At 42.2% G+C, this 13439-nt stretch overlaps 1 protein-coding gene across 2 annotated transcripts in view; it reads right to left on the bottom strand.

Moving 5' to 3' along the window:
• Positions 1–596: 596 nt before the first annotated feature.
• Positions 597–13439, bottom strand: part of pxdn (peroxidasin) — a 46031-nt gene continuing 33188 nt past the window's right edge. For both annotated transcript variants that reach the window (XM_088289019.1, XM_088289085.1), the window contains 10 exons: positions 13297–13405; positions 11336–11493; positions 8550–9556; positions 7950–8446; positions 7719–7853; positions 5870–6078; positions 4121–4232; positions 3884–4016; positions 3401–3514; positions 597–2784 (listed from right to left, as the gene is read on the bottom strand). In XM_088289019.1, the coding sequence (XP_088145145.1) occupies positions 2650–2784; positions 3401–3514; positions 3884–4016; positions 4121–4232; positions 5870–6078; positions 7719–7853; positions 7950–8446; positions 8550–9556; positions 11336–11493; positions 13297–13405 (2609 nt within the window). In that variant the 3' untranslated portion in view covers positions 597–2649. The remainder of the gene's footprint in view (positions 2785–3400; positions 3515–3883; positions 4017–4120; positions 4233–5869; positions 6079–7718; positions 7854–7949; positions 8447–8549; positions 9557–11335; positions 11494–13296; positions 13406–13439) is intronic.

Raw genomic sequence — 13439 nt, 5'->3', positions numbered from 1 at the left:
CGTGCTGAAGTTAAAGTCAATTTAATTTAACATTGGAGGATGACATCGCTGACCTTGGACTCAAGAATCGGTCCCAGCCAGGTTGAACTCATTAGTGAGTAGTTTTAACCCCGTGTTGGATTAAAAGCTTGACTCAACAAGCTACGTCGAATCCTCAACCCAATTTGCTGAATATTGATAACCGTCCCTTTTGGACCAAGTGCTGAGCTTGCTATTTCACCCAACTTCGGTTCCTTCTGACCTAGCAGTTTTAAGAATGCAGGTGACGCCAGTACAAACTGAGAGCAGCAGCAGGACCACCTCTGTCGAAGAGGCCACAGGAGTTCTCTAGCATAGAGCTACAAATTGATGCCAGATCCAAGTCTGGGAGGAGATTCCCAAGGAGACCATCCATCATCTCATCCGGCGCCCAGACGTCGGATGGAGGGCATACAGCCATGTGAAGGCCAAGCACTACCAAGCCTGTGATCTCATTTTTCCAGCGTATGATTCGCTATCAATCTATTGAGATCTGCCAAGTGTGACCTTCAGCCTTGTAAAGAAGCTTCATTAGACGCGCAGGTGCTCTAAAGAACCAACAACGATTGTGCATGTACTGTATATAAAACAAAAATGTGGCTTGATTTTTTTATTATTACTGTTGAGAGGCATACATTACAGTGCAAACCATTCTTTGGCAAACATACATTACAAATGTCATGATAGGTACTAGTATAGCCACATTGACCACTTTGAAGGGACAGTGTTGGGAAGGCATGTTCAGTCTTCGCACGACATTCCATTGACACTTGGGAAGGATTTAAGAGGGGAAAAGCGGCAAGTTGCCAGTAGAGACCACCAGGACATGGTTTCCCCAGGTAACAGAGACCTCACAGTGCAATGGCACACACAACATTTTGGAAGTGAGCCAAATTGTATTTTGCTGTAAATGAGCTCAGGACATTCAAGATTAATGTCTAGGAATATTCATGAGAACACGACATTCAGTCAAATGGACACACATTGGAGCACGTTAGATTACAATCTGGACTAGATAATGGCGCAGGCAAGGAGAGAACTGTAAACACACAGTTTAATGTAAAAACCCGTCCTGGATGGAACATTCCAGACAGTATTATTTCGGTTTAGTGACAGATGCTTGCTCAGGACGTTACCGCATAAAGAAAACAATGGATGGGAACACCGCGGATGCTTTGTCACAAAACAGGAAGACAAAAAAAAAAAAGAAAAAACATGATTCATGTTACATATGTGAGCCAGTGCATTGAATGGAAGTTGTCTTGTTACATTATGTGTACAAGCAGTGGAATCTGTCTAGTTGCATGCAAAAACACGACGTAGAAAATGTGCTTTGATTGTCTGTATCCCAACATTCAGCACCCTTGCCCGACATTATTTCCCACCTCTCATATGGCTTCCATTACAGCGGAATGAGGGTCAGAGGGTTAAAAAAACCTGTGCTCTGCAGCGTTCTCGACGAAATGACGTAACGCCACTCTGAACAAAGTTTGGCAAGGAAACGCGCACGGCAAATCTCTCTAAATGCATCAATACTAAAGAGGACCCGCAAAGGGGGGAAGACACTCCTGAAATGAAAACACTTGATCAAACAGTTCATGAAATTTTTTGCAAAAGTCGATACGTACATGTTTGACAACAGAATGCATGCAATCCAGTGCTGCAGGTCCAAGGCAGGCAAAACAAAACCCTCCAAAAAGTTAACAGTAATCATTGCAGTCCTTCAATTGTGTGTTGTGTGTGAAGTATGATGACAAATACTGTGGCAGTAGATAGAACCGCACCACAAATAAAAACCTGTCCTCCAATGTAGTTTCATATGTTCTAGATGTTACGCACTAACATTTGGCTTTGCAGACTGAGGACAATAATGGGACAGACATGATGTCACAATATGACAGAAAAGGCCGGCAGAGACATTTAGGAGCAGAAATCAGTAGACATCTCCCGCTTTTTTTTTTGCATAAAATTTTCATAGGGTTTCACATTCTGTTCATTTGGAAGAAAAACAAAAACGAAACATACATTGTTATAACATGACATGAAAGCACCTTTGATTAAAAGATGATCTAACTACAAAACCTCTTTTATCTTGTATAAAATGATCTTCTCAATTGTGATTCAGCATAAAAAATAGGCAGATATCAAATGGATATAGGCTGCTTTGCATACAAATGACAATACTTTGAAGGTATTTAGTGATTAATTCATTCATAAGGGGTAAAATAGCACCAGTTTTCGGCATCTCTAACCTGAGAAAACACTGGCCTGCCTCCTCTCAATCTACTTCCCTTTCCTGCGGGCTGATGGCAACCGGCCCTGTGATTAGACGCCAAAAGGGGGTTGGGGGGGTGGGGGCAAACACAGGAGACTAAATTGTTGCACTGCAGAGGCCTCAGGGAGCAGAGATGAATCCATTTAGTCCCGGAGGAGGCAGCGATCCAAAAATAACAAAACATGACCCTCTCCCCTGATCCAAAAAAGAATACAAAAGAACAAAAAAAAAAAAAATGAGGCTATTGGGTGTATCGAGGCAACTGGTGGCCACCGACACCTTCAAGAGTCTCCTCCTCTCGGTGGACGTCTGAGTGTTTCAGACACTTGAGTGTGACTGGCGGGAGGTCCTGAGGATTACTCATGGCTGCTGTCTGCTTTTTGCCACTTGGCTACATCCAGGCACAAGGAGCAGCAGGCGCCTTTTAGCTTGACAGGCTTTTCGCACTGGGCCGGCGGACAAGACTCCACAAAGCAGGTGACTCTGGTGTCCTGCGGGAGAAAAGAAAGTAGGGGCAAATGGCTTGGTTACTTTATTAGATTAGGGAGGATTGAAAAGTTCCCTGCGGTTACAATTGGGAACTCCAGCCGACAGCAGAACAATAGGGAGACGAACCAAACAACTATGACATGGCCTCAGGACTCAAACATTTTGGCTTTCGAGAACTTTGAGTCCTGAAATGTGGGTTGTGAGACTCCACATACAGAACAATAGCATGTGCTATGTATTTTATATAAATTTATAGACACGTGTAAAAAAATAATTATATATATATTTATTTATATTTATATACATTTATTTATATTTATATTTTTATATTTTCATTCATTCATATATATATATATATATATATATACATATACATATACATATACATATACATATATATATATATACATATACATATACATATACATATACATATACATATACATATACATATATATATATATACATATACATATACATATACATATACATATACATATATATATATATATATATATATATATATATATATATATATATCATATGGGAACAATTTGGAAACTATAAAAATATTGCAGTTAATTATTTGGTGGTTTCCTGTACATATGTTTAACCTACTTTGCATTCACATTGAGTGCACGGGTCCTGTTTCCACCTCGCTCCATCTGTCCGCTCACGTCCGTTACTGTCAGTGCAGTCAGTCTTGCTCAGCCGGGCTTCCAGTCGCTTAATCTGAAAACATGGGAAGACAAACAGTGGACTCAAAGGCTGTTTCTAGGGGTAGTGATAACATAATGATGGACTCTCGTTTTATTTGGTCTCATGCAGTTGTTCTGGATTTACATTGACGGGCTGTCCTTAATGTACCAAAGGTTGGAGTGTAAAAGTGTCCTTAATGTGTAAAAGTTTTTTTTTTTTTTTTAATGGTGTCATGTCAGTGTTATGACACATACTAAGTATGATTCCTTGAGCATACATAGTAGCATAGTTCAGAGGCTATTAAAACTACGTACTCTGACCAGAACCATTTACTAAATGTTTATAATCTACCAGCTAACACGACACTTAACCTCGAGATTTTGTGCGGATATAGGAATGTACCTGTTTGCGTAAGCCTGTGATTGTCTTCTGCATATCAGAGACAAAGTCATGGAATTCGCTAACTGTGGGATCAGTGCTTTTTTTTGAGGTCATAGTAACATTAACGTGATTTTTTCTGGATTCCTCCAAGGGGCTACAAAACACAAAGACAAAAGCAAAATGAGTAAATGACACTGAATGCATGTGGAAACTAAATGGCTCTCAAATGCCTTGTTGTGGCTGCAAATGATGTGTCACCTGTTTTCCTTGATGCTGTCCGCATATCTGCTGTCTTTGTAACTGTGATCAGCTGACCTGCGCCCTCTAAAGTGGTAGGACAGCGCGTTGAACTGACCTTTGGTCCTGCAGTCTGCCAGTGTGTGAAACAACAAAACAATACAGCATGGCTTTGATGTCACTTTGTAATTAGCTGAGCCTTTATGGAGTAGGAATCGTGGCAAACCAAACTCATATTTAAAATCAGAAATCTACATTAGTGTAGTGACCTGGTAACTAATTCATTGTGATCAAGTTAACATGGATTCTAACCTGTGTTTTGTTTAGGGGTCAACTACTTATTTCACTCAATAAAATGCACAGTGTGATCATTTTTATGTTGGGTGTGTGTTTAAAACACATTTCTCCTCATACAATGACATCCAGTGCCTATTATACAGGAAACCAAGTCGAAACTGTCACTTAACCATTAAAACACAAATTTCCTGGCGCGATGCACTGTAATATTTGATTCATGCTGACCAGCAATAAAGTCCAACACTCGAGACATTATAAATAAACCCGAGAAAGGGAGTACCATTATTTGTACTTTCTTCGTAGGCCCCATAAGCCTTTGCGTTAAGTATGGTGTGACTTTCGGTATGAATCGCAACCGGCGTTTGGTTTACTGGTTACAAGACAACTTGGTAGGACAGTTACAGACTACAGACTACATTTCAATCCTGCTTCCTACGGGGCAATAGCCTTACATTAAAAAAAAAATGCGGCCAACGACAACGTACAGTCCCATTTTTTAGCCACTTTCTGAACCCTGATATTTCACAAGTTGAGCTAATGAGCAATTGCAAAAGCTCTGATGCGTATCAGGACTTACATAGCAATATAGTTGGTCATGTTTTGTCAAAAGAGCCTGGAGACAGCCTTATTTACCTTAAAGTAGACGTAGGACCAAGTCATACCCTGGAATCTCTTATCAACTCCACTACTTCCCAACTGCATGGGATCACATCATTTATGTGCTCCAAAATCAAAGGACCACCTGGTATATCATAACAGCAACAATATTTGGGCAGATTAAGATGAAAATATTGAATCCTTGAACAATATATTATGGATGTGCTGAAATTACTGATTGTTATGACTAAACAGCTACAATCGAATCGGAACGGCTCATATGAACTAAAACAACTTGTTGCCTGACTACATACACATAAACATCAGACCACGTGTTATTGTGATACTGATCTCAGTCTCATTATATGATACCCAGTCAATCTTCTCGCTAGTTTGTCATAGCACAAACACAAAGTTCGATGAGCGTGTTGCAACGTGAACTTTTTGTCCACACATTGAAAGAAGCACGTACAGCATTGATCTTGTCTTTTCACGTGAACATTTTCAGCTCATGACGCCACAGTGTAAATTTTTGCTGGTTTTTACTTCAACCAACTTCAAATTCCCAAGCCATGCAAGACATTTGTAAATTCTACAGTGGCTTCTGATCATTTAAAAAAGGAAACAAAAACATCATTGGAATAAACCGGCCTGGGAAACAAATGGATTACTGCTATTTTCAGAGTCTTACAGGAAGTCGCACCCATAATTGTTTAACCATGAGAGATGTCGGGAATAAGGATGGATGGATCCAAGGTGGATTTGGGTACCAGACAACATTTTCTCTAAGATTATGAATGGCAAGAAACGGACTCGACTGTTTTCTGTTCAACAACAGATGAATGCTCTGAATGTGGCTCAAATTTGGATTCTTACCTTCGCAGCAGTCTTGCCACATGCGCAGGTCGATCTGTGGGATGTTGTCGCAGCTGCCGTAGCCATGCGGCACCTCTGCCACCCTGAAGACATCACGCTGCACACGCGTGATGTTATCTCCGTTGTCACACAGCACCCGAGAAAGCGACGCCTGCTTCAGCTGAGTCAGTTGCGCTGGCGTAAACGCTCCGGGGTTTTCATACCAGAACCTGCACAACACATGGATTTGCCCGATTGAGAAATACCAAACTTGAGGCCCGGTTCTACCAAGCCAGATGGTTCGATTGAGTTTGATGCGCATTTTTGATTTTCAATGTTTACATGTTATAGTCAATAGTGTGCCTCCAGGTAAGAACTTCAAGAGACTGTCAGTAGAATAGTAAAACAGTCCCATTTGTTTGATAGATTCATTTTTTATCTTTTTTGTAATTTCCTGCTGTAAAAAGTTACACTTTTTCGCAAGGGGTACCAAATTATTATTATTTTTTTGCTCTTGGTGGCCGTGACCACCAAGACTGGCCTTCTTCTGGTACTGGACAACCCGGTGTACCTCCTGAGCTATGGCTGTCTCGTATTTTGACGTTCCTTGAGTAACTTCTAGAATCTATCCAGCAACACGCAACGCTGCTTCAGGTTTTCTTTCAAGCATTCAAAACGTGGAAGAGCTGTCTGTAGCAAATGAAAAAAAAAAAGTAGCCGGATAAAATGTACCTCCGACGGTCCATTTCAAGGTAATGATGGGGAAATGGAGCAATACTGTAAAGTTTGATAAATATCTGGCCTTGCCATCTTTATGTCTAGACTGTCTTGCATTTGAAAAAAAAAATGCAAATGGAATGTATTGTCTGTCAAGCGGTGGAGAAAAGAATGTGGTGCATATCGTTTGACAGAAAATATAGTTTTATACTAATAAATTAGTTTGTTACTCTTATCCAAGAATTAACTGTTAATTTACACATGGGCATGAATAATTAAAACTATTTTACAATTTAAAAAAACACGAGGATGCTATTCTACAAGTAACATCAGAAATTTACAGCAATCCATCCTTTTATGCTGTTACATTAGTTTTCTACTGTTTCTGATTCAAATGTTAATTTACATGCCATGGGCGGATATTCTAACAGTACAATTATTATAAAAAGCAGTAAGTTAATGTTAGTAAATGAAGACATTTTGGTCTAAAGCGGATTTTGCAAATATGGTCAGATGTGGGAAGCTGGTAATACATGTGGGCTGACCATTCAGCTTCGAGTTGCTTTAATGTTTCACTCCATTTGTTCCCAGTCACCGTGCCGTAGTTTGCATGTTTTGTCTGGTAGTGCCTCTTTATACTGAATTCCTTGAAAACAGCCAAAGTCACTTGGCAAATTAAGCAGGCACAGTAGTTTTGCGTTTCAGTGGAAAAAAATATGCCAATTTCCACTTGTCCTGGAAGCAACGGCCCTCTCTATCAACTTTTCTTTTCTTTGTGACTGTCTCCATTTTAGAAATGGGCTGGAAAGGGTCACAAAAGTGTCAATTCAATCTGACACCGACCACGGCTATGAGAGTGAGTGACGTGTTCAGAGAGGCAAAGTGCGCTCGGAGATTATTTCCGAACTAGAGAGAGCAGCTATGGATTTGCTGCAATATTCAGGTGAAATATACAAGTGAAATTAATTTAACGCTAGATGCTTCGGGCTGGTGGAAATTGCAAATCGCAATTGACAGGACTTTGGACATGCCTGGTTCAAAGATACAGCGAAGGTGCTGCGGGAGTGTTTTGAAGGCTGACTGAACATTTTTTTTGTTTTGTTTTTTTGCTTTTGAAAGTGCAAATAAAGAAATAAAGTTTTGTTAAAAGTACCTGTCTCCATCCCGCAGGCGTCTGAACTGAGAAGCCAGCAGACACATGAGAGTTGGTCCGAGCCTACTGCCAGGAACGAGGTCTTCAGCCATCAGGGCAGGGAACAAGTCGATGTTCAGAGGAGTGCCATAAAGCCTAACACACAGTAGATATCGTTTGGGTGACTCAAATCCACAAAGAACTTAGTTCCAGTGACGCATTCAAAATGGATGATTATAGCTCTACAATCACCTCTGTAGCTTCTCCCTGACATCAGGATTCTTAATCTCGTTCCTCAAATCCTCAAAGGTCTGAGCCGACGTTAGGTTACAATATGTCCTGTAATCATTATACGGCGGTATGCCGTGATCTCTTCCTCGCTGTATATTCATGGCTGCCAGGTCTAAGGCCACAGCGTGGGCCATAGAAAATAACCTCTCAGTCAGCTCTGTATTGAGCAGCTGCGAGGAGACCCGCATTTTACCCGCCACGCCAAAGAGCCCGCGGAGCAGCGGGTCAATGCCACCCTCGTTCACGATGCGAAAGGGCGAGAAGAAGGCCCGATGCAGGGAGATGTGACCCTGGGGGATGGGCTGGAAGTCTTCATCTAACCTGTAGAGTATCGGGTTAATGAGGGTGTGCCCAAAGCGGAATGCCGCAGTGGCGAAAGCATTGAGGATGCCCGCGTTAATATTGGGGTCATAACCTGTGTACGGCCCCAGCATCTTCATGCCTGCCTCGCCTAGGATCTAGAAAACACAAAGAGTTATGATCATCTGTATCGCCGGTGTTGCCTTTCAGTGAAACGAGTCAAGCGACAAGTGCACAACAGCGGAAAAAAGGAATCTTTACCTTTGGCAACCAGTGACTATATGTGATGTGTTGCATCTGGGCTCCCACTATCTTCCTGGCTTCATGGTATATGGTGTCCCCATCCCAGTGGGGGTTCAGTCTGAGTAACTCTGTGGCTACGCGGTTGTGTTCCCTGAACCACACTGTGTGCATGGCGGTCAGTCCCAGCTGTTCGTTGGCACGGTGGTCTCCAGCCAAAAAGCAGGGAATCGGACTCTCGTTCTCATCCCTCATACACTCGGTGGGCGGTCCCGTGGCGAAAGGCAGGAGTGGCTTCCCTGTACGTTGGATAATTCCCTGCCGGAGCAAACCCCGCTGGCTGGCCAAATCGCGGATCTCCTCAGATTCATGTCGCGAATTACCATAGACGTTTGAGGCGTCGATATAAGCTGTGAGCTGGTTAATTTGTTCTCGTGGGTACACGCTGTTCATGAGCAGAGATGTCATCCCGCTGCCACACACCGGGCTGGAGCGCACAAAGAACATGCAGCGGGCACCGCTTCGCAGCTGCCGTGGATCGTTGGGAGGGAACTGGATGGGGAAGCAAGGCGGGTCATTGGTGCAGACCTGAGTGCAAAGCTGTCCGTCAGAGAAGCGCGACTGGCTGAGGGCCGCCACAGTAGAATCCAAGTCGTGATCGAGAAACTGACCCCATTGCATCAGCATGTGGGTGTAGTGATCATCTGGAGTGATGGACTCCGTTCCAATCATAGTTGTCGAAACCAATCTCGGCAGAGGCAACCTATAGTTGTTGTTTGCTTGCTCAGTGGCTCCCCTTGGTAGATTAAAACCATTATCGTAGACTGATTTCAGGAGTCGTTCGAAAGGCGTAAGTGAGGCGCCCCACATGGCGTGCTGCAGGTTGTTACAAGTTCCGTCATGAGTGCGGTACTTCTGGTGGAAGCAAATGTCGGAACAGTTGTTGATGCGGCGGTGGGCTGTGCAGCCAGATAGGTTGGCGATCACGTCCAGAAAGTGTGGGGACACAAGGTCGTTGTAGCGAAACTCTGCAGGAACATACAGGGAATATGTGGACAGATTGGATAAGGGAGTGCAATTCAAGCAAACTGATTGATAATAGGCAACATTTCTCAATTCCTACAGTAATAATGTTATTCACAGTTTATATCTGTAGGTCCATCCATCCTTGCATTTTTACAGCACCTGGCCTGTTCACAGCATCCTGCAGGTCATGGACTGGGAGATACTAATTCCTACACCTGCTACACAAAAACCATCCTTCTAAAGAGCTATATTACCAGTGTTTAATCTGTGCCCAACATTTCTTATTAAATGTTGCAGAATCAATTTGATGGCTACATCATACTCATCCTTAGTCTGCACACATTAGCTTGCGTATTGAATGGATGTTATTATATAAAAATATAGAAAAGCAAATCATTCTGAATTGTGAGAGTTCTCGTGTCCACTCTATTAGCATGCTTCTCATACCCGTACCAGTATAACATCTTATAAAAGTGTATAAGATGTCATCATTAATTAAAAGGGTCAGATTCAATAAAAAAGCTCCAATATGCAGCATGACACTATCGTTGGGTATGTTTGCGTGAACTGCAAATGATCTGGTGACACATTACGTGTGTGCTTGTTTGTTTGTGTGGCTAGGGAGAAAAAAAAAAAGACTGGGTGAGGCATCCATCTGTCAGTGACTTTTCTTCCAATTGCCGCTTCATTCTAAAGAAAACATCTCGGTCATGCATTGTACATCCACTGGACCTTCACAAGTTCTCTGCTGCCAACTTTACAAGTAGCAGGTTTGAAACACCCACGGGCGACATACGCTTTCATGCGAAAACGCCAGCCATTCAAGACATCACACAAAATCTGAGGATATATTATAAACTATGTTTAAAAGTGCCATCTTTTCAACAGTGACTGACGGTTGAGCACGCCATCTTATAAGGAGTAAAATGTTTCAGCCTTTATGATCGAATTAACTGGGAGATTTCTTCCATGGGCACAGTCGGATGTGCGTGGGATCTTATGACTATTTCATAGGGCACCATTAAATTAGCCAACCCTGGTTAATGATGCACACAGAAGCAGTAGAATGCTTGAGCATTAGGCCTGCACAATGTGCAATTTGAACATTGCAATTGCGATGTGCTCATGCGCAATAGTCACATTGTAGGACATGCAACGTTTTTTGTTTTTTTTTAGAACACGGAAACTTTTGGTTTGTTTCATAAAAGCAGCAAGCTACACTATACTTTACATCGTAGAGACTACACAGACCGTCTAGCTCACGCCCCCTGCTAATTAGTCAACATGTTTAATGTCAATATCGCAATGTACATCGCAGCCACCCCAAAAATCGCAATGTCAATTTTTTTTCTAATATCGTGCAGCCCTACTGAGCATCCAGAATCGACAGGAAGAAAATCCATATTTCAAAGAAAGTAGCGGGACCAATATTCAAGTATGAGCTTGTGTCTTGGTGCTGCTCGGCAATGATTCGGGAAAAAGCGCCACTCTTGTCTGGTGAGGTTTTGAATCGTGCTTTGTGCTTGTATCATTTTCTTTTCTTTTTTTTTTTTGTAAACTGAAGTCTCTAATTTGCCTGATTGTCTATCCATGCAGTATGTCAGCCTTGTCATTACTGGGTCAACAGTTTAGTGTGCAAGCCGCCTCAACCCAAGTCAGCCGTGATAGGCCACAGCGACCCCGTAACCTGAACCAGGATAAGCAGTAGAATGGATCAATTATGAAATGTGGAGCACAGATTCAGAATCAGCACAGTTTATTTATATAGTAATCAATCTCACCCGTGCCATTGGTGTCGACCATGAGACCCTGGTTGACATGGTTCTGGATGAGAAGCAGAGTCTGCTCAAAGATCTCGCCAGCACGAGCCTGCTCCACTGTGTAAGGGTCACGTGGGTAACGGAAAAGTGCCAGTAGCTCTCCTGGGGTGCGAGGCTGACTAGAGTGATTGGCGGAAAACAGGAGGGAATGGAGAAAAAAGTAAGCAACCAAATGTTTTGAAATGTATTTCAGACTTCAGATGGAAGAGGACACAGAAAATGACAATAGTTAAGAGTTGAGAAATGCCACGAGAAGCGCCGTACCGTGAATGTACATGGATGATTAAGAACATGTAATCGCTCTGCAACCAATACATCACTTCCAGAGTTGGACGTGAGGGTGTGGCCAAGTGTGAACATAGTCAGTATACGTGTTCAACTCTGCCTTACCGAGAGCGATATAGCAAACAAAATTCCTCTTTCTCAGAAAGCACAATGATGTCATATTATGGAGTGAATCCAAATCCAACATGAATCATCTTCATCAATCATTTGACATGTTAAGTACCACTGAAACACACATTTGGCAGTCACACGTTGCAATATATAATTTTATGCTATGCCTGGTCGTGCAGGAATAAATGTACACCGTATAATGTACAACTAGTGTAACAAACAGGAATGAAATAAAGCCTCTAGGGGGATTCCTAAGCGCACATTGAATCTTTGACAAGTCTCTTGGAGAAATGTCTTCAACAAACAAGTGTCATCCAGTTGCCACAATTCAATTGAATTAAGAGTTATGATGCATTTTGACTTTCAGCCAGTTTCAAATGCAGCTGAAAAATGACAGTTATGAGCGCGTGTACTAGACAGGCAGGAAACTGCTCTCAGATGAGTCTGGCATTGAGAAGCAACACAATCGGTGTACGTTGCTATCACAGTAATAAGCGCAAGCACATTTTTGCTCGTACAGAATATTATTGTTTTTGTGTTGTTTATTTTTCAGTTCTTCTGATCATCTTTGCCAACAGCCTGTGATTGCCATTTAAGACGAAGGCTGGAAATCCCCTTTGTCTGATTTCTGGGTTAGCGGCTCGAGTTGTGTGTATTTCTGTTCTTTGCTTATGTGTTTGTTCATGTTCAATGCATCATGCCTGCATGTGTACGCCAAGTGCAGCGCCGTGTGTGCATGCCAAGATCAACACAACTGCTTACCACATTTTTAAACTGGATGGAAACACTTACAAAATACCCTTAATCCTAAGTACACAGAATGTGCCAACTGTGACTAAGATCACTTCTTCTTTATCTTCTCCACAATGAATAACTCTGGCCAGATGAGAACATTGGTAACCTTGATTATGATTAAACTCACTGCATCTGTAAAGAAGTCTGCGGAAAGGTACTGCAGGCCAAAATATTCCAGTACAAATACAGGAGATGTAATTCATTGACGGAAATGTTACAATATAACCATTAATTATAACTTGGGCCACCAGTCTGAATTGTTGAAAGAGGAAAAAAAAAAGTTCAAACACTTCTCTTTAAACTGGACCCTCGGGTTACAAACAACCATTTACAATGTTCGTTACGCACAAAGCTTTCGTAGAAAAATGATCGACGTGCTTCTTGTCGCGCTGCGTAAACATCATTGGGACTGTGCATCACGCATGTTTTAAAGTGAAAAATGGTTGTATCACTCCGTGACGTAAGGCGGAAAGCCGTTCCGTATGTGGGTGGACGTTTTGCCTCCACATCTTTGATCATGCAATCACAAACGACTTAGAAGAAGTATGATAAGTATGTATGTTATTAATGAGTTCTAGTGGCCCTAAATTTTTTCTGGAACTACGGCAACCCGGTCCAACCACAATAATTTATAAATTGGTGAAGTAATTTCTGTGGGAGATGTGCTTGATCTTATTAAGCGTGCGTTGTGGCCAGTAAAGTACATGTCGCATAAATCTTTCACAGCTTACCCATCAAACAAACGTCTCCTTGTAGACTCAATAGCGCTGTCCACGTTACGGATGGCCTGCTCTATGGACGAGCTCACAAACATGTCGCCCTCTCTGCTCACTGCTGGAACTGCAAGACAAGAAGACATTGTTGAGGATGATGC

This window comes from Idiotropiscis lumnitzeri, chromosome 1 (assembly GCF_059441095.1).
Source record: "Idiotropiscis lumnitzeri isolate Australia: NSW breed Sydney's pygmy pipehorse chromosome 1, RoL_Ilum_1.0, whole genome shotgun sequence".
Lineage (NCBI taxonomy): Eukaryota > Metazoa > Chordata > Actinopteri > Syngnathiformes > Syngnathidae > Idiotropiscis > Idiotropiscis lumnitzeri.
This window is presented reverse-complemented; position numbering and strand designations above follow the sequence as displayed.